At 54.2% G+C, this 20,469-nt stretch overlaps 2 protein-coding genes across 3 annotated transcripts; one reads left to right on the top strand and one right to left on the bottom strand.

The window, feature by feature from the left end:
• Positions 1 to 847: 847 nt before the first annotated feature.
• On the top strand, positions 848 to 7,653 carry RGS4 (regulator of G protein signaling 4). 2 transcript variants are annotated; one of them, XM_065649098.1, is made up of 5 exons: positions 848 to 970; positions 3,310 to 3,414; positions 4,381 to 4,442; positions 5,105 to 5,271; positions 5,807 to 7,653. In XM_065649098.1, the coding sequence occupies exons 1-5, from the start codon at positions 927 to 929 to the stop codon at positions 6,056 to 6,058; spliced, it is 630 nt and encodes a 209-aa protein (XP_065505170.1). In that variant the 5' UTR covers positions 848 to 926; the 3' UTR covers positions 6,059 to 7,653. The 2 variants fall into 2 exon arrangements, with proteins under 2 accessions (XP_065505170.1, XP_065505171.1); XM_065649099.1 differs by lacking the exon at positions 5,105 to 5,271 and having other exon boundaries at positions 5,807 to 5,961.
• Positions 7,654 to 8,287: 634 nt separating this feature from the next.
• On the bottom strand, positions 8,288 to 20,323 carry RGS5 (regulator of G protein signaling 5). The gene is made up of 5 exons (XM_065649100.1): positions 20,188 to 20,323; positions 15,441 to 15,551; positions 13,035 to 13,096; positions 12,761 to 12,927; positions 8,288 to 12,298 (listed from the first exon to the last, which is right to left on the bottom strand). Exons 1-5 carry the CDS (start codon positions 20,229 to 20,231, stop codon positions 12,137 to 12,139), a joined length of 546 nt encoding a protein of 181 aa, XP_065505172.1. The 5' UTR covers positions 20,232 to 20,323; the 3' UTR covers positions 8,288 to 12,136.
• Between the last annotated feature and the right edge of the window lie 146 nt (positions 20,324 to 20,469).

The following is a 20,469-nucleotide window of genomic DNA, read 5'->3' as shown; positions in this document are numbered from 1 at the left end:
AGAGCAGCCTCAACGCTGCCACAAGGTCCTCTCTGGGCAGGCACAGCTATGCCTATTATTTTAATTAATCATCTTCCCTTAGGGACTTGGGGACTGGTTTGGCTTTTGATTAGGGGCAAATGCTGCAGTCATACTCACATATCTAAGGCAGCCCTGTTGTCAGCCTCCTGTCTTTGCTACACATGTACATGTGTGTGTGGTGGGACACATGTTTTATATTCCAATAGTCATATGCTCCTCAAGCTTTTTTTTTTTTTTCAGCCTGATCAAATGTATATATCTACATGCCTCTAGAACAAAACAGGACAGTCTCATCTGCATGGGTACTTCTGTGGTGAATTTACATTCTTCTTTCCTTAGAGCTCTTGTTTCTGCATTTGTTGGGATTATAGGAACCTTCTGTGTTTAAAATTCTTGTCCCTCGTTTTCCCGAGGTTGCTTTAAATAGAAGGGAGAAATGAACAGAGGAAGCAGCAAAGCTCATCTCACTTCTCAGAATTGATTCTCTGACCCCTTTTACTGTCTGTGTCTCTCTGAAAATCTCCAGCTTTTATCTGCACCGCTCTACCTTTTGCAATAGAGAAAAGCCCCTGAAGCTTTTTCCACCCTTTTGAAAGAAGCCACCTCCGCAGCCAGACACCAAGCTTCGTTTCTGGTAAGGCTGTCAATCCCACTCACTCCTTTGTCTTGGCTTATACGTCACCCTCTTCCTTTTGGGTGGGCAAAAAGGGGACGGGTGCTGCTGCTGCGCTGAGTCCTGAGTGGGTCAGCGAGCGCTGCTGGGCTGTCTGGGCTGGGCTATAAAGCAGAGTGGCTGGCTGAGAGGCCAGGCTGAATTCTGCAGACGGCGAAGGACCCGCACGCAGCCTCTGTGCCTCCCGCCTCGTTGTTTTTCCTGGAATACAAAACCCGACCTCGGGAGCAAGATGTGCAAGGGACTCGCTGCACTGCCAGTCACTTGCTTAAAAAGGTACTGTTTATTTCTGAGCAACCGTTAATGGTCTTGTTAGCCTGGAGTTATGCTGATGTATTGCACTTTGTGTCTGAAGCAGAAGTGGCACATTAAGCTCTGATTCTTTTGTAAGATTAGATACAAATGATTGCTTACAGGCTTTTTTGGTTTTTTGGGTTTTTTTTCCTGTTAGAAGCAGAATTGCATAAAGGTTTTATACTGAGCTGTGGGAACCCTAAGCTCATCCTTCCCATCAGCAAAACAAGCAGCTTTTAGCATTGCTGTATTTTGGTATTCCTGTTATCTGCTTCTGCTGCAAGATTTGCACCCCTTATCTCCTTTGAATCTTCTGCTGAATTTTCTTTTCTGGATTTTTTGAGGAGGAAGCAAGACAAATGGGGATTAAAAAAAAAAAAAAAAAAAAAAGCCCATTCCCCAAAACGCATCTCAAATGCAGAAACCCAGCCTGGCAGGACCAGAGAGCCTGCCGGCAGCAGGCAGGGCAGGGGTGGGGGCCAGCTCTGGATGCGGCACCAACCGGTGTGGGGTCAGCCTGCACCCCCGCGTGCGTCCTGGTGGGGAGGGACCAGGTCAGGCTCTGCCCACGGTGTACAGCGCTATGGGGCCGATGTGGGGCTGGCCATCCCCCCACTGTGCGGTGCTGATGGAGGTGGGCTGAGCTGTACCCCTGCCACGGGTGCAGGATCTGGCTGCGTGCGGTACCCACCAAATATCCCAGTGTCAGCAGAGCAGAGCCTGCGCACCCCCAAACATGCCCTTGGCAGCATGGCCTGCCCCACAGCCCAGCGCGAGGGGGTCTCCGTGCCTGCGAGGGGGCCACGAGCCCTCCTGGAGGGGTGTTGCTCCTTTTCAGGTGCTATGGGACCTGGGAACCCCCAGCAGGGTGGCTCAGGTCCCCAGAATGGCAGTGGCCCTGCAAAACTTCCTTCTCATCCAGCCCACGCAAACGTGCACGGGTCTGTGATGGCACAGTGCTACATTTCTGGCCACTCGTGACCCCAGGAGCGTTCCTGAGGCTGCTCTCCAGTGGCCGTGCAATGGGAGAGGGTTGGGAAAGTGCAAACTGAGGTTCAGCCTGCTCCCATCTGGGAGAAAAGGCTCCCTGATCGTGGTGGGTTTGAAAACAAGTGCTGAAAATGTGAGGAAAAAATATTGGCTCCATGTCCCCACAATTTGCAGGATCATTTGATGGGGGGAAAAAAACCAACCAACCAACACCCACCAAGAACATTTGAAAAAATGCAAAGGAAAAAAAGAAGTTTCCATCTTTTAACCACCTCTGTCCAGGATTCCCAAAAAAATCCTAGTGCTGGCACTGCTAAGGAAAAATTTGTGAGCCCAAGCAAGCAGTGAGATAAGATATGGCCAGGGCTGCTGACAGGGCGCCATGGCTGGAGCAAAGAGCAGTGCTGGGAGGCTGAGCAGCTGCTGGAGCTCAGCCCCACCGCACAACCTCCTGCTCTGCTCCAGGCTCTGATCTGAGAAGCAGGAGAAGAATTTCCTGCTTACCCTGTCATTGCACCCTGCAGCAGGCCAGGGCTTGCACCCCTGAGCAAACAGGACTGATTTATCTACGCCTTCCTTCTTAAACTGGGAGGAAATCCAGAGAGATGCTGAACCCCACACCAGCTGCGTATGTAGATGCTACTGTCAGTCAATGCTTGTCCTGAGCATGCTGGAAAGCAGGATAAAATTAATCATGCATCCTCACAGGAGCTCGCCGTGGAGCAACGGAGTAGCTTACAGTTGGCATGGGATGGTTGTGGTGAAGCTCCTGGCTCATTCCCTGGTCTTGCCCCACAGTCCTGCTCCCAGCCCTTCACGTCTTTCCTTCCCTCTGTGCCACGGGCTTGGCGGCGGCCCCGGCACAGTCCCGCTGTCCTTGAGCTGGGTGGTGAGCTGGAGAGATGGCAAGGGGTGCAGAAAAAGGATTAGGAAGCGTGTAAGGACTGGACACTGGTAGCTGGGCAAATCAGTTTAGGGAGGAGTGACACTTTTACAGCACAGCAATGCCCTTCTATCACAATATTTTAACTGTAAACAAACAGTAGGAAAATAGCAGCTTCTCCCCCTTTGCTAGCCCTGCCTCCAGGTTGGTGACCTCAGCAAGAAAATTGTGCTGTTGATCATGAAAAATGGCTTATTTGACTTTGTTGTATTTGTCTAGTGACAGAAATGTGCATTACATGGGGAGTAGAAAGTCAGCTCTGGAGTCACTGTCAATGACCTGCACCTGTGTCACTGAGTAACGCTGAAGAAGCTTATTGCGGGTGAGGAGGCTGCAGAGGGAGGTGCAATGCATTATCTTCATCTCTTTCTCAAATTGTTTCTTTCAGTGCCAAAGACATGAAGCATCGTCTGGGATTCTTGCTGCAGAAGTCAGACTCCTGCGACTACGGCTCTTCCCAGGGCAGGAAGGAGAAAATATCTTCAAGGCAGAGGTAAGAGCAGATGCTGCCACACAGTTAAGCCCAGGCGGGCTGCAGCGTGGTGTTTACTCTTTCACTGAGCTGAACTTCATTAGCGTTTCTGCTGCTGCTTCCCAGCACCTCCCGAACACCCGTGTTGATCTAGTGTGGCGATAGTCCTCGGGTATTGATAGTCCCCTTCCATGAAGAAGGTTGAACTAGAGGTCCCTTTCTGCCAACACTTCTGTGATTCGATGCACATGTGCACGTGGAGAGACTCGTGCAGGCTCCTGCACAGGGGAATAACACCATCACAAGACCCATTGTGACTTGACACATCGCACAATCGGCAACACTGTCTCTTTGAGCTGGATTTGTGCGATGGTCCACACAGCTGCACGGAGGTATTGGCTCAGAAAACACAGAGAGCAGCTTGTCAGGGTATCGCTGCTTTCACTGAGGTGCAAGTAGATGGCGTCCTTTCCAAGGAGGGCTCCAAAGGCCAGGGTGTGCTCCTGGAACAGGTGAGCCCTAGATGTTCTGGTATGGTTGGGGGAATGAATGCAGGATGTGTTCCCACGTTCCCCATGTGTTTCTAGTTCCCATGTTCCTCTCCCATACAGCCACTGTTCCCCTGACAGGTTAAAGAAATCAGCCCTTTGGAGTTCACTGAAACGACCTGTCATCCCAGGTCCGTGCCTCAGCAAGAGATGCAGCCAGCCACAAAATAGACACAAAACCCCAACAATTTTTCCAGGAAAATTCCTTTCCAGGCCGTGGCTAGTGGTGGAGATTGCAAACCAGAATTTCTGTGGGTTAGATCTGGGATCCCCAGGGGTCTCTGTAAAGCAAGCAGACATTTCCTTCTTGGTCTATTGTGTATGCGCTTACAACAATCAGGGAAAAAGATTTTCTAATGGTGCTGAGCAAAAATCCAAATTCGTCCTTTCTGTACTCCCCTTAAATCTTCCCCATGTTTCTCCCTTTGTCTCCTTTTAGGGTTAGCCAAGAGGAAGTCAGAAAGTGGGCAGACTCTTTGGAAAACTTGATCCACCATGACAGTAAGTGATGACGTGGCTGCGGAGCGCGTGCGCTGTGAGCAGGCCCTGGAGGGGACGCGGGACCTGCTCCCGTGTCCCCAGCAGCACACAGGGGCGCCTTTGGCCACGCAGGGCCCCGGGACGGGGGCGGAGGGTCCTCTGGGTCAGATCCGAGGGACAATCCCGACATGTCGTGAGTGGGGCTTTGACCGGCTGCTCAGCTGTCCCCTCTGTGCCAGGGGAGGGCAAGACTGCGGCACACAGTTAACAGGGGGTTAAACAAGAACCGAAAAGTGGATGAACTGTTTGCAGCGGAGCCCACGGGAGACTTCGTCTTCCTGTCGGTTCCAGGCTACGCCCGTGTCCTTGAGGTTTCCTTCTGTGCTGTTCCCATGGCCTGAGGTTCTGCGGCGTGCTGGCTGTCTCCTCGGGGCCCTCTGGGGACACGCGAGTTGCTGGTGTTGTGGTTGAGACACCGAGGGTCACAGTGGGGAGCAGGCAGCTGGGGGCCCGCGTGCGACAGCCCCGCGGGGCCTGTCCAACTCCAGCCCCCTCCAGGGAGGCAGGCGGCTGTCCTGCTGCGGCCCCCGGGAGCTGCGCGTTCGCAGTTGCTGTTTGCTGGGTGTGACTATCCAGGAACCGACACTCTTGCCTGATCTGGTTTTCCTCTAAACAATCTGTAGGAGGACTGGCTGCTTTCCGCGCCTTTCTCAAATCTGAGTACAGTGAGGAAAACATCGATTTCTGGATCAGTTGTGAGGACTACAAGAAAACCAAGTCACCAGCCAAGCTCAGCCCCAAGGCCAGAAAGATCTATGATGAATTCATCTCCGTGCAGGCAACAAAAGAGGTATGTGCACAGAACATTTCTTGGGCAAAGGTATCACCCTAAATCCTGAACCAGGCCAGCAGCACGGGGAAAAGAGATCGGTAGTTTCACAAGAATTGAAGGGTGCTGCTTCTCTGCTAGGTAGCCAGGAAATTGTGTCCTTTCTATTGCTTTTGTTTTGGACTTGGAGAGAGAGAAAGTGGGTTTAGTTACAGCGACGTGGCCATCCCATCTGCACGCTCAAATGTGAGAAGCCCGAGAGGACTGTGATTCCCAGCGTTCCAGCTGCTCCCGCGCGGTTGTTTGAGTGTCCTGGCTGGCTGTATCCCAGAGGGATGTGTGTCAGCCTCCCCTGGCAGCTCGTCTGGCAGCAGAGATGTGTTGGTACCCAGCCGCACAGATTCTGCCATGGTTGTGGGGTGTCAACAGCCATTTCAGAGAACTGCCCACCAAGGACGGCTGGAGCACACCTGGTGGAGAGACGCTTGGATTTTCCCTTAGCTATGCCTGCTGCTTCCGGCACTGATTCTACTTATGCTGTCCCTCTGGCCCACAGGTGAACCTGGATTCATGCACTCGGGAGAAGACAAGCCACAATCTGCTGGAGCCTACACTGTCCTGCTTTGATGAGGCTCAAAGAAAAATATTCACCCTCATGGAAAAGGATTCTTACCGCCGTTTCCTCAAGTCCCCCTACTACCTGGACTTGGTCAGCCCACCTGGTGCTGGCTGCGGGCCCGAAAACTGCAAAAGAAGCCACGCTCACACCTTAGACTGCAACTCTAACATCATCTCTCAGTGCGCCTGAACCTGCGGCAAGGCAGGAGCGGGCTGGGTTCGCGCAAGAACATCCGGCAGCAAAAGCGTTCATCGGCATGAAGCAACAGAGCTGTCCCCAGTAGCTGTCTAATGTCCCAGTTGTACCCCATGTCACGCTATAGCCAGCATTTGTAACCCAAGCCAGGCTCAGTTGGTGTAGCAAACCCTCCTCTGACTCGGTCGGTGTGGGAGCCCTGGGGTCCGTGTCTGACGGGAAAGCTGGGCGCAGGCATTGCATGGCCGCTGGGGCTCTGGCGAGCCCGGCAAGCCCAGGAGGGCACGAGCCCCCGCGGGACAGACCCACGGTGTCGCAGTGTGACACCTGGCAAGGAGCAGGGGCAAGAGGAAGCCAGGGGAAGTGCTGGGGACTGTGATCTCCCCTTTCTAATCAGCAAAAGCTTAGATGGAAAGGACTTGCTCTGGTCCTTAGCTGTTCATAGAGCTCCCAAAGGTCTAGCCTTTCAGCGGTATTTGCTCAGAACTCAGGCTGTGCTGCATTACAGTAATCAGACACAGGAAGAGCTCCTACTTTTTCTTGAAGGGAGACCAAAACTTTTCAGACGAACCTTGATTGCCACAGCCACAATCGCAGGGAAACTCTCCTCTCTGGTCACTTCTCCCTCTGTAGCATCTAGTTTATGCTGGCCAAGGATTTTTTCTAGGGCTGTACAGAGCTATTATTCTGGGGGAGGTTTGTTATTTCATATATTCTTAATTGTGTCCTTCATGCTCCAGGTTAAATAGCATAGCTGAGTGGAACAGAAACATGTTCCTTCTCTCCCAGACTGACAGGTGTATATTACTGACTGTGGGAATACATTTGGGTTCAGGTTTGCCTGCCCTGGTTTGTGTGGAGTGATTTGTGAGGGAATAGAGCCACAACCACCACAGCTGGGGAGGAAAGGCCCTGCTTCTGAGTACTTGAAAATGTCTTTTTTTTTTTTTTTTTTGATGTTATTTATGGGAGTTTGTATTTCAGTAGTAGCATGACTCACTTTTTTTCCTGAAGGCGGTAGGAGGAATGTGTCAGTCTCATTACTGCTCCTGGGCTTTGCTGGAAGGCAACTTACATTTTAATCACTGCAGTTGGACATGGCCTTCGCCGTAGGCTTTGGGACTGACCTTGACCTGCAGCTGGGGGCACGAGGAACAGCTGCAGGGGTATCACACTCTCCCCCAGCCCTTGGTCTGTCCTTAGCTGGATGTTGCTGCTCTGACAGCTGTATATTCCTTGCTCTGTATCTCAATCCAGACAGCAGTTCTCACACTGAGGTTTTTCTATGACAGGAGGAGGTGTGGTTCTCCAGTAGGCACTTCCAGGCCCATAGAGAAACATCTCTTTTAGCATTTGCTTTATTTTGTATTTATTTGATTGTGCTGACACATACCACCCTGCATGTTCATCTAAGAGATGGAGAGGCTTGCTAAAGCTCTGAACATAGCCAAGCATGTGGCTGTGTTTTATTTTCCTCTGGTACTGGGAACTCTTGATAACTATTGCAAAAACTGTGTTGATATTTAAATAACGATGAATACATTCTAAATAAAAATGTTTGCATTAGTCCCTTCTAAAATGCAATTGTGCGAACCAAAGAAAATGCATGGAGATGCAATTTATTGGCCAAGGTTATTCTAAAAAGTAATTTTACAAATGGCTTCACTCAGGGGTTGTTTCAAATTATGGAAAGATGAAACAGCTGTTACATCCTTCAGATACCCTTGGCACTATGAGCCTGGGGGAGGCAGGGATGTTTGGGGTCCATGCTGTGCCTGACAGTGAGCTCAGCACAGGGACCACCTGTCCTTGCCGAGGGGCTGGGGTGAGCACAAAGCCCCCTTGGCAGCCTTAGAGGGGGGAACTTAAAGGAGCACCTCCTTGCTGCAAATGTCTCCCCAGCCAGGGCTCCAGAGGGGAACACGTTTTAGCTCAGAGCTCAGCCTGTCCCTGGCCTGAACCCTGTGGTGTCCCCGGGCGGTGGGGCTGGGGGTGCCTGTGCTGCGCTGCTGATGGGGAGTTTCCTCCGGACCAGCCTTCTGGGGGGATGTTTTTATTCTCTTTTTGGTTTCCTGACAAATCACCACATCTTTTGCAGCAGAAGCTCTCAGATGCCTTTGGTCTTGCCAGGGCTTTTGGGCACAAGTTTTAGGAGTGCTCTGCAGAGGGTAAGGAAACACTGCACCTTCAGTGCAAAGAGACAAAATGAATAGTCCATCGAGATAGTAGCAGAAATACATGTTTATGTGTGGATTATTGAGTGGTACAAGAATATGAGTTAACACAACCAGTTCCTCAGTTGCACGCCATGCCCTTCCCTGCATGAAGATCTCTCGTGGAAATCACACAGGGAACGTCAGCCTGAAAACCCGTTTCTTGTAGGTGCGAGGAGCCGATCCCCCCTCCTGACCTTGCTCCAGGTCTTGGCCACAGCACTCAGCACCCTCCAGGTAATGACCAAGGACTGGGCTCCCTGGGCAAGCCCTGGGACACCCTCAGCCGCTGCCTCGCCGGGTCTGGCAGTCCCCGCTGCTGGGACCGGGCGGCACCACGGAGCCCTGCTTGGGCACGTGGGGGGAGAGCTGGGTGACTCACACTGTGGCCGGTGAGGTGTGACGGACTGGGTCACTGGAGTAACCAGAAAACACCCAGCAAACGATCCCCCGGTGTTAATCTGAGGGATGCAGGTGCACGGAGCCCCCCTCCGCGTGTCCCATGGTGGGGAGCGGTCACTGGGGAGGCACGGAGGCAGCGCCTGGTGCCCCGGCACCCTGGCTGCAGCGTGGGGTTGCCTTGCCCCACGGCAGGCGTTGGGGTCCCTTGGAGAGCACAAGACCTGCCTCCTGCACCGGGGCTGCGGGAACCCAGCAGCAATGGGCACAGGGTGATTTCGGAGGGGTTTTGGGAAGATGCACCTTCACTCGGGCGGATGGCCAAGGTTTCCCTCAACAGCATTTGGGACTGCGCTAAAACCCACACACACTCATCTCTGTGATGGACCCCAGGCACAACATCCAGAAACTCTGCTTTTTGACTCTTACTGAGGATCCAGATGCCCACGTTAGGAGTATGTGTATATGGGTGTGTGTATACTTATATATGACTATAGGGTTACAGATGTACTATGTTGTGTATATAGTGCTCACACATACACCAAATTTCATGAGAGCAAGAGTGATACAATACATGAAGTATTTCCTACCAGAAATATGATGGTGGGTATCAGCCCCACTGTAAATACCTCAGGGCTCACAGAAAGCTCAGCTATGGGGTGGGTACAGGCATTGCCGCCTTTCTGGGTCAAGCCTGCCCAAGTAATTAGCCAAACGACCATTCTACACAAACACAACTCAAAAACCCTTCAGGGACCACATTTGATGGCCATCTGATAGCTCACTGGCACCTGTTCAATCACCCCCTAAGTAGGCTTCTAGCATTTTAGCAAAAATTGAGCTGGGGAAGGATTTCCAATAGAGCTGTTTTGTCTCTCCTGAATCCAGCTTCCACCTTTCTTTTCAGCACATACATATGTAGACACCTTCTCCCTGCCCCACAAGTTGCTGTTGCAGCCAGTGGTATCTCAGGTTTGGATGGCATGTAGCAAGCCCACCTCCAGCAGCGTCCCGACCTCTACGGCGTCAGTGTTGGCATTTAATTGCGAAACATGTGAGGGTATCTGGAAATAGCTGCCAAAGGATTAAGTAAAAATGAAAGATCTAGGTCTTTCTGCAGGGAAGCCTGTTTGGTTTTGCATTTCTATGAGTCACACTGTAAATAGGGAGCTTGAACATGCTGAACCTGCTCGTGTTGACACCAGTTCATGGAGGCGATGGGAGGGCGCATGGGCAGAGGTCGTGGGAGCATCCTCAGCAGAAGGGCTGGCCGAGCAACGCCTCCCAGCCCAGCCCTGCTCCTGCCTGCCTTGTGCTGCGGGGGGATCCTGCACCCTTTTGAGAGGACTGTCCTGCTGCTCATGGGCTTCCTTGCAGCTCTTAGGGGCCACCCAAGCCACCCCCCGTGCTTGCCCCAGGGGAATGCCCTGCAAGCATCACCCCATGCTGCTCCAGCGCCGACTTTCCCAGGCCATTTGCTCCAGAGTTAGAAAAAAAAGTCACGTTTGTGGTGGCCTCCATCCTTCCCCTGTGTCTCTGTCCCTGCCTAGAAAACACAGCCCACTTCCTGCAGCTTGGGATGTATTTTTCTTCATTGCCATAGTGACAATGTATAAATATTTGGGGCTGGTGGGGATTTGATCAGATTTTGAAAGTCTTGAAGAGGCTGGCAAACCCGTTGTTTATGTTATTACATTTCACATGAAGTCTCATGACTCGCAGTTGAGGTTGAGCAGCCTGGGGGGGTGACCGGTCCAGGATACCTGCTGGGAGCACGGTCGCTTCTTATTTTGCCCGCGTCTGTCAGGTGGCCGGCCGAAGTGGCTCATTGCAAGCCACGGCCCTGCGGATGCTGCGGCAGCGATCCATTGCAGGGACGAGACATCCAGGGCCCGTGGGGCAGGGGTTCATCGCATTCACCTCGAGGCTGAAACGAGACCCCAGCCGCCTTTCGCGTATGCGCTCGCCCCAACCTCAGGTGTGATTTCTTCTGGTAGCAGTGAGCTGGCTTTGAACCATTGGAAAAGAGCTGATATTTTTAAGAGACAGCCTTGTGGAAACACATGTCCTGGGCAGAGGGGAGGAGACAGGAGAGAGAGACGCAGGCTACACAAACTCAGCAGAGTTTGCCATCTGTTCAAGAAGCCGGGGGGGTTATTTTTCATATTTCCAATAATGAGTTTGGGTTTTTTGTTGTTGGTGGTTTGGTTTGGGGTTTTGTTGTTGTTGTTGGTTGGGGTTTTTTTGTTTGTTTTGGGGGGGTGCGCGTGTGGTTTTTTTTTGTTTTTTTTTTTTTTTTTAATTGGATCTGAATGGTTGCAGTTGCAGCTTTTTTTCCCCCATTGTGGTTTTCCTTCCTCTTCTAATCAATGCCCTTGACTGGGTTTGTGCAGAAGTATCGCTTTGGCATGCCTACTGCAGAGAGGAGCGACCAGAGTAAGAAACGGCTGCAGCGCCATCCCTGAAGCTGCAATCCAAGCGCACCACCAGCCACCGGCACTGCTCAGGGCTGCGCGTAGGCACTGGGGACGCGGGCGCAGACTGTGAGCTCAGCACGTCATGGAAGCGCTGGAGCGAGCGGGAGGTCTGGGTTGCTAAACAGTCCTGGTGTTTTGAACAAACAGATCTTGTTTTATCCTCTTTACAGTCTTTAGTGTGAAGTTAACAGGCTGACAGCTGACTCCAGGTGAGTCACGGGGGAAGTGATGCCACAGGCTCGCTCTGTTCTCCCCTCCTGCCAGCCAGGTGCACCCTGTGGTGCCATTCCTGGGTCTGCCGTACCCCTGTCCCTGCTGTACCCCGTCCCCGCCATACAGCCATCACTGCTGTACAACCATCACTGCTGTACGGCCATCACTGTACCTGCTGAACAGCTGCTTTCTGAAAACAAGGTGATGCCAGCCGCGGTGGCCACGTCCCCCCGCGCCCCAGGGCTGCAGGCACGCCGGGCTCGTTGGGGAGGGGAGCACCTGCTGGGGGCCCTGAGCAGCCTCAGCGATGCCCTGGGAAGCTGGGAGGAGGGAGAGAGCCTGGGGCAAACCAGGGATCCAGGCAAAAGTGGGAGAAAAATCATCGTGTCCTAATGAGTCCTAACAAGGCTGAGCTGGCACTTCTGAGCGAAGCCGAGCCCCACAGCGCCAGGGATGTGCTGGCTGCCCGAGCAGCTCCGGTCACTGCAGGGCTGGGGCTGCTTCGCTGCACTTCAGGGTCCCAAAACCAGGGAGGATCACCAGGGATTTCTGCTAATTGGTCTTTTGTGGGAGAGGAAAGAGACTGTAAAAGAGGAGACATGAGGACATCTGGCAGTCCAACACACGTGGGGAGATGTTTAGCAACGCCCCTGGGTGCTCTTTTAGGGTGGTATCAAGAAAGCAAAGCAGCTGCAGGAGAAGGGGCAGGTGTTGAGACAGAAGCAGTGGGACCGCCCGCGGGGAACGCCTCGCACAGCCCTGCCGCATTGCTACTTGATTAACTCCTGGTAAAACTCTGACCGCACAAATCTGGGCAGGGAGTCTTTCTCCATCAGGGCAAAGATCCTCTTCTGGGCCATGTCAAAGCTGCTTGGTGATGGGTCCACCAGGTTCTTCACGGTCACAGCCTTGGTGAAGTGGTCAATGTTCACCTGCGATGGGAGGGTGAGAGGTGTGGGGACCCTGCCTTTGTGAGGGGTGGGGGACGGCAGTTCCCTGCGCCTGCTCTGTCCCACCAACAACCACGCAGACTCACTTATCTGGGGGAATTATTGGCGGCAGATGTCTAAGGATGAGCTCTGTTCTGCAGCAAATCTAACTCTGGGAGGAGTATTACTGTAAATTGTCATCCCTTATGAACAATGCAAGCCCTCCGTGGGGACAGGCAGGAGTTGGAAGTGCCTGTGGCAGGAGACAGCCCAGCAGGAGACCACTTTTTGAGCATCAAAACTGGGGCTGCCAAGGGTGGGAATGCAGCCCATGGGGATGGGGCTGCCCCTCATCAAGGGACCAGCCCTCCGAACCCCTCGGCCATCACTCTCCTTTGGGATGGAGGCCACCAGGGCAACAGCCTCATCCCTCCTGGTACCGTCTCCTGCCTTGTGGCCACTGACCTCTTTGGGTGCCTCGGTCTGGATGAACTCCTCATAGATCCTCTTGGCCTTCTCTGCCATCTTCACAGGGGACTTGCTTTTCTTGTAGTCCTCACAGGCCACCCAAAACTCGACGTTCTCCTCACTGAACTCGGAGCGCAGGAAGCTGCGGAAGCTGGCGAGCCCATCTGCAGGGGAGACAGTCCCTCACTCAGCACCGGGGGCGCTGAGCCCTTGCTGAGCTCCTGGAGGGACGTGGGATGGGGGCACATGGGACTGGGGGGTGCGAACTTACAGGGGTTTTGCAGGAGCTTCTCCAGGGAATCACGCCACTGCAGAGCCTCCTCCGGTGACGGCCTGAAGGGAGTAAAGAAAGCCCAGGTAGTCCATGCTCATCCCACAGCCCCAGTCTGGCCCGCAGGTTTCTAAATAATTCCTTTGAAAACAGGGAGGAACGGCATAACCAGCTGTGGAGACTGTTGCAGAGCAGGGGCAATGGCTGAGCAGTGGAGATGCCGCTGCATCACAGTGCAAGTACCGTCCTCCTGGGAGAGCTGAGTGCCGGGGAGGTGAGGACAGGGCTGGGTGGCAAATTGCCCTGTGTTTTGAGTGGAGATATGGCTGAACTGCGAGGTGGGTTCCCTCTGCAGCCACAGGTCCCCTTCTTGCCCCAGCGCCTGTATGCGGGAGGGCAGAGCGGGCTCTGCGGGCAGCCGGGAAGCACGCCTGCGTTTCCCCCTGGCTGGGGTCAGTGCTCCTCCGCCCCCACAGCCCACCCCATTCCCATGGTGGGGCCGGACGCCGGCTTCAGTTCCAGCTGTCCCCAGTGAAAACCTTCCATGTTTTTCACGTGCATGGTTCTTCCTTTTTTTTTTTTTTTTAAATGCGATTATTCCAATGTGACTAAAGAGGGCTGCGGTTTTGTTTGTTTTGGTTTGGCTGGGGTTCGTTTGTTTATTTTCTGGCTTTGTTTTGTTGGGTTTTTTTAAGCCTGGAGGAGTTCTGCCGAGCTGCCCTGAGGCACAGGGCTCCTGCCTCGCTGCCCAATGTGGGTGATGCCCAGTGCTGGAGGGGAGTGGAAGCCCCCACCCCGCTGGGCGCTGGGCTCACTGGAGACCATCCCCGCTCCCCACAAGCAGGGCTGCAGCTCAAGCTTGTTTTGCTGCCACAGGGGCAGATGGAACGGCTGAAACCCTCTGGGTGAGCAGAGCATCCCCTGGGCTGGGGCCAGGGAGGGAGCAGTGGGCAGGACCACCCGCCGGTCCTGGGGGCCTTGGTACGTCAGCAGTGGGGCTGGGGAAAGTGCAGGTGCTCCCACCCTGCCCAGGTGGCCCTGGGGGGAGAGGAGAATGGCAGAAATGCAAGGTTTGCGCAGCTTGGGTATCCAGCCCTCACTTGTCATCAAATTGTCAGTACCCAGCAGTAAAGACCACGATGAGGTCTATGATCATTCGCTTTCTGAACCCTGAATCGCATTTGCACTTGCTGTCAAGGATCAAAAGCTCTCCCTCCTCCCGCGTTCCTCCCAGGCATCTCCCCGCCCCTGGTGAGGGGGAGAATCACTGCAGCGACTCAACAAAATCCAGATTTCCTGGAAACTACCAAATTCACTTTTCCATTAGCTGACTGTCCCAGGGATGATATTAACTGTGAGCGAGGTGCTGGCGGGTGAATGATACCAGGGCTGCACAACGACGCAGTGCAGGAGCAAACAACTCCTCCAGCCAGCGCGGGGTGAAGATGTTCACCGGCTCTTGGCAGGGACAGCTAATGGGGACAGATGTGTCTCCTTCTCAAGGGCATCTGGGGCATGGCAGCGACTGTGTATGAAACGTGGTGTCTGTCTGGGGTTCTGCCTGGCCTGGGCAGCTCTTGCAGGGCAGCACTGCGGCTGGACTGTGCTGGCAAGTGTCCCCATGTGCTGCAGCCATCGGAGTCACCGCAGCTCTCTGCGGGCTTGTGTCAGGGTGAGCGGGGCGTTCATCTGCATGTTGGGGTGGTTTTAGCAATCCCCTGGTGGAGGGTTACCAGTTTAATGTTGCCTGGGCTGAAGGGGAGTGTGGGGAGAGGGACTGATGTAAATTAAAAATTCATTATTTTAAAGCAGAAATGGAAACTGTGTTAATACTGCAGCACAGCACATCAGCCTCTCTAGGTTCTCCTCTGCTTTGCTTTGTCATTAAACCAGCCTGGTGCTGGAGAGCAGAGGCTCAGGATCAAGGCAATAAGGTGAGACGGTGTCACCATCGCAGACCTGCCCAGAGCCTGGCGTCGTGCTGTGGGGCCGTGCACCCGGCTTGGGACACGACACCGCACCGAAGCCACCAGGCTTGGCAAGGCTGGCACCTCTGCGCTGAGGTGGGTGACTCAGAGAAGTCCAAGTGCTGTATGCCTCTGGCAAAACCTTTATCAAATAACACGAAATCTCATCAAATGCAAATTGAGTTTCTGTGAGAAATCTGGTTTCCATAAAGCTGTATTGCCTGACATGTCTTATGCTGCCCTGACGTAACTCTCAGAGCCTGCACCTAGCCGTGGGGTCAGGAGGAGCGTGCCACGAGCCGCCTGCCTCGTAAAACCCGCTGTGCCCAGCCCAGACCCCGCAGCAGGGGCTTCAGCTCCTCTGCATCCCAAAAGGGCTCACACCCGCCCCTCCGGTCAGCATGGGGGCCCGTGCAGCCTGCCCTGGCGCGGTACTCACTTCTGGGCCTTGGCTGGCTTCTCTGGTTTCTCTGGGTAGGGGATGATGAAGTCAATGGCTGAGTCGGGCTTCTGGAGCAGCGTGCCCAGCTTGGTCTTGATCTCCTTGGCCCTGCGGGAGGGGACAAGCAGGAGCAGCTCAGCAGAAGGATGAGGCAGCGAGGACGGTCCCTGCCCTGCACCCACATGGGCCCTGGTGCAGACCCCAGCACGGCTGCTGGCGGGGTACGGAGCTGTGTAATTCATCACACGTGGACAAATGGACTCTAATGCTGTCAAGGTGCCTGGCTGAGGTATTTCAAACCAGGCACTCAGAATTAGCAGCAGCTCTTGATCTTGATCTCTTTGCTTTGTCCCCATCTGCGGCCGGGATAATTGTATCAGTGGAGCTGGCAGGCTGCTCTGAGGACAAATTAGGGGATGTGTGTGCAGCACTCAGTTTCTATAGAGACACGTCCTGAGGAAATGCTGGCGAGGAGATGAAGGAGCTCCCTTTGCCGAGGAGCCTGTGCAGGGTGCCCTGCTGGGCTGCACAGCGCTGCCTGCCCCACGCTGAGCCCCATCCCGTGTTGCACCCACCAGCCCCACACCGCCCACGGCTGCTGGAGCAGGGTGCCCTCCCTCCCCAGGTCCCGGCCTGCGGGCAGAGGGACCAGGAAACATCCTCATCGTGTCCCCTGAGCTTTTTGAGGCTGCTGCCTGCAGCAATGCATGGTGCAGCTCCTGAGCCCAGCGTTCTGCTACCAAGCACCCTCACACAACACAGCCAAAATCCCGGGGATGCTATTGCTAACACATAGGCTAACACACACTTCTATACTTGCCAAAGTCAGGGTGAAACGCTCCTTGGTGTGCTTTGTGCCCACCCCTGGCCCTCCCAAGCCCTCAAAACTGGGAGCTTTCTCCTCTGTAGAAACTTTTATTGGGATTATCTTATTTTTCTATTGCTCTCAAGGACCACCAGCAATGCATACAGCCAGCAGCCCTTGACACTTCCTGCTAGTGCTCGCAGTTTCTCTGCTCACTCCTAAGTAGTATATAAACCTTATGTCTGCAACAGGAAGGTCCTGCAAACAGGTAACTCCTGGGTACTGCTTTTCCTGGGCAGGGGGGAAGAAGGGTTTCAGGAGGTGAAGACGTCTGACTGGCAAACGAGTTTCATCCTCCATCTTCCATCCTTCATCCATTTGGAGGATACACGGACAAGAGGGGTTGGCAGCAGGTCCAGCTGCCCCCCAAAATGTGCCCTTTCGTGCAATATGACTTGTAATGTGGTCCTGAGCATCCAAAGCCACAGAGGAAGATCCCCTCTGCTGCAGCTCAGCGTTCGTAGCAAGAGCAAGCTGAGATTTGCAGAGAAAATTCAAGTGTGCTGCGTAAGACTGAACAAATAAAAGGGTGAAAATAGACACCCCCCTTGCCACATCTTTTCAGGGCAGGACTCTTCCCTGGCACAGCAACGTTTGGTGACCTCCGGGCTCACTGGCACGGGGTGTGGATGAAAGCAAGGGGACACACGGCTTCCCCGCAGGCTGGCTGCGGTCGGTGCCGTCACAGCCAGGCTGCAGCTCCCTGGCTTCAGGGCTCATTGTGCTCCTCCTCTCTGCCGTTTATTTTCACAAGCCCTTCCTTGGATGATCGCTCCCTTGCTATGTCTGCTATTTCATTTCCATTCCTTCAATTTTTTTCTCCTCCCTGTAAAACCCTCTCCGTGTTTTGTTTTTCCACCTGCCAGCCCCCCAGGGGTGACTTTCTGAGACCTGGTGCAGGCTCTGCTCCCCTGCCCGCTGCCCCCCGCTTTTGCTGCAGAAACCTGCCTCCAACAGCCGCCCTTGCATGGGGTCTGCACGGACCACCTGCAGCGGGTGCACAGCACGGGACAGCACAGGCCCGGAAACTCAGCTGTTCTCATGGAAAATGTCAGCTGCTACAGGGACGGCTTCTGTTGCTCTTGCTTCTGAGAAAACTTGAGTCTTGCCTGGAAAGACCAGGACCTCACGCAAAGGGTGATGAGGTCCCCACGCTCCCCACACCAAGGAGTCTCTGGGACAGGGATGCTGCTGTGCACTGTTTGTCCCACTCCCTCCAATAAGTCTAACACATGGTGGCCTAATGAGGTGGAAAGACCAGACTGGGAGCAGGACCTGGGAACCCCACTACCCCGATGCCAATGAGGTCAATGCATCCACCAGATTTGGATGCAATCAACAGCAGCTTTACGGAGCTGCAAGTGCTCTCCTGGATAACACTGGGACCTGGTTCAAAATTTTGCTCTCCAATTCCCACCCTCTGACAGTGACTTATGGCCAACATCTGTCAGGCTCAAAGGGCACTAATGGGCCTTAATGGCCCTGAGCAGCCCCAGCTGAGCCCCACGCCCTGCACTAGGATTCCATTTAAGTGCAACCCTGGGGCCACCTTCCCTAGCCTGGTCTCCTGGATAAATGCCGGACCTGTATTGCAGCCCCACTGCCTGCTGCTCCCAACTGGGCTCCCTGGATGGCTCCATCCCATGCAGCTGCCAAGGGACCGCCAGAGGCCACCCACCCTGCCGAAGCCCTGCAGGTCCCGTTGTGGGGACAGCAGCAAGAACCTCCCCACCCTGAGCAAGTTCTTGGCTGTGGAGCCTTAGTGAAACATGGGGGGACTGCAAAGATGAGGAAGTTTGTGAAAGGACAGCCAAAAAGGCTGAGTGCTTGCAGGCTGGTGTGAGAGAGGAACTATTTAAAGACTTCAGCAACAGCTAAATAGCAGGATAAAAAAAGGCAGTTATAAACAAAAAGACATCTTTCAAAAACCCCCCAGCTATGCCTGAGTGAGAAAAAGCAAGAGGACCATAAACTGTGGAAGGTTAAGTGTGAGAACACACAGGAGCGAGCCAAGAAAAAGTCTTGAGAAACAGCTTCCAAGAAGCATTAAAAGAAAATATGGGCTCTGTCAAACACATCAAGAGCACCAAGGCTGCTGGGGAGCGCCAGGAGAGACTCCAGCTTTAAAAACAAAACAAAAGAGAAGCTTGAATAAGTTAAAGGTAAAGCTGCTGCTGTGCCCGTGGGCAGGGGGCTGCCAGAGGGAATGCCTCTTGGGGAGGAAAAAGCCTCCGGGGGGATTCAAGGAGCCACGGAGCCGCAAGTGTGACGCCGTATGGGTATGTCAGCAGCAGCTGCATCAGACAGCTGTGGTGGACACATGGACAAATATGGTCTATTGGAGAGGAGTCAACACGGCTCTGGCAGTAGGAAAAGATTCCTTCGAAGCTACCGGCTCTCTCTGAAGAGGCCAGAGAACATGTGCTTTGGGGAGAGCCAGGGGGTACCAGCCGCTTGGGTCTGCAGGGGACCTTGGAGAGGCTCTCCAGACCCCAGGCAGCTGCAGGGGGAAAGACGATCCTGCGGATGACAGCGTGGGAAAGGTAGGAGACAACGCACAGGGGACACGGTGTGTTTTCCTCAGTGGGGTGGTGCTAGGGGAACGCAGGCTGCGGCCGTGCTCTTAGACAGATCACATGTACAGGGAGAAGGGGTTGGTGGCTGGGGAGAAGATGTGCTGAGCAATGGCAGGAGGCTCTCATGAGACCAGCAACCAAGCGGCCGTTGAAATTCCTCGTAGAGCAATACAAAAAAACCTAATTTAGTAATAGAAAGTGGCAGAAGAGTGATAGCAAAGATGAGAGCAGAGAAGAAATGCGTTGTTCACCCACACCTGGAAGAGTGCTGCTCGGCTGCCCGTGGCGCAGAAGGCAGCGAGAGTCCAGACAAGGGGTGCACAAGGGTGGTCAAAGGACACTTTTCAAATAAAGAAATTGTCACAGGCCGGCCTTCCTGTTCATGCCTGCGGTGGGAATTTGCTTTGCTTTCCGGCAAGTGGCGTCAGCCTGCAGTGGCGCAGCTTGAGCTGATGAAGGGCGACTTCTCCCGAGCTCTCCCCGGGGCAGCAAACACCCTCGTTCTCATCAAAAAACCCATACCAAGGCATTCACAGCTGCAAGGAAACCCTCACCCAGTAACTCACGTGCAAAGTCTTCTAGCAAATATCCTTCTTAAGCAAGTGATGGAGCACCCCGCTGCCAAAGGGAGGACCCCCCCCATGCCTCTGCTTCTCCCCGATCCCCTTCCAAAGCTCCTCCAGCCCCACAGGAGAGGGCAGATTTCGGTGGGGGTGAAAGCAGCCCAGGAAACACCACTGTCACCCTGGACAGGCTTTGAGGCAAGCGCCAGGGTGGAGGGGGTGAGGATGGGTGCCACGAGCAGGGCACAGCAGGCGCTTCGCATGGAGCCGAGCCTTGTGAGCGGGGCCAGGACTGGCTCATCCACGTGCGAAGGAGACACAGGCAGTTAAAGAGGATTTTAAGGCACTCTGGAGCCAGGGCTGGTTTTGCCTCAGAAAGGGAAATGCTTTCCTGCTATTTTCCTCCCTTTCATCTTTTGCAAACATTAAGGTCTGAGGACGATGTGGTCCTGCTCAGGGGAACAGCTGAGGTTGGAGGGGTGGGGAATTTGGGGCAGCCGGGACTTCCCCAGCAGAGAGGTTCCCAAACCAGAGGGGACAGTTTGGGACTGGACCAGCGCTCGCCTGCCTGAGGGTCCCAGCCACGCACAGCATCCCGCTGAGCCCCCGCCAGCAGCCCTCCCGTCCTCCCAGTTCAGAGCTGGGCAATCCCAGTCCCCCTAAGAGCTGTCCATGGCGGGGCTGTGCCGGGGGAAGAGCCTCCCTGTCCCCGCATCCCCGCATGGGCCGGCCGCTCTCACCTCTCCAGGCACGTGTGGGGCAGCGCTGCTAATCCTTTGCACATCTTGGCAGGCTGTGGTTTTCCTCGGCTGTGAGAAAAGTGTGAGCAATGGCTAAGACAGGCAGCAGCAGCTCCGTCTGCCGCCCAGCTCCCCTTCTCGCTGCTATATAGCTCCCGCAGCTGGACCCCCGCCAGCCCCGTAACCAATGCCGGCTGTCCAGCCGCAGCCGGCCCCGGCGGCTTCTGGATTTTGTTTTCTTCCCTCCAAGCTCACATGGAGGGGAAAATGAAAAATGTGGTT

Source organism: Caloenas nicobarica, chromosome 20 (assembly GCF_036013445.1).
Source record: "Caloenas nicobarica isolate bCalNic1 chromosome 20, bCalNic1.hap1, whole genome shotgun sequence".
Classification (NCBI taxonomy): domain Eukaryota; kingdom Metazoa; phylum Chordata; class Aves; order Columbiformes; family Columbidae; genus Caloenas; species Caloenas nicobarica.
The sequence above is the reverse complement of the archived record's forward strand: the minus strand, read 5'-3'. Positions and strand labels throughout refer to the sequence as shown.

Bases quoted from the DNA above. Each gene is read 5' to 3' on its own strand.
- RGS4 (XM_065649098.1), top strand. From the start codon at position 927: ATGTGCAAGGGACTCGCTGCACTGCCAGTCACTTGCTTAAAAAG. The intron at 971-3,309 runs GTACTGTTTATT...TGTTTCTTTCAG, and splicing joins CCAGTCACTTGCTTAAAAAG to TGCCAAAGACATGAAGCATC. The intron at 5,272-5,806 runs GTATGTGCACAG...TCTGGCCCACAG, and splicing joins CCGTGCAGGCAACAAAAGAG to GTGAACCTGGATTCATGCAC.
- RGS5 (XM_065649100.1), bottom strand. From the start codon at position 20,231: ATGTGCAAAGGATTAGCAGCGCTGCCCCACACGTGCCTGGAGAG. The intron at 15,552-20,187 runs GTGAGAGCGGCC...CCCCTCCCGCAG, and splicing joins CCCCACACGTGCCTGGAGAG to GGCCAAGGAGATCAAGACCA. The intron at 12,299-12,760 runs GTCAGTGGCCAC...CTCCCATCGCAG, and splicing joins AGACCGAGGCACCCAAAGAG to GTGAACATTGACCACTTCAC.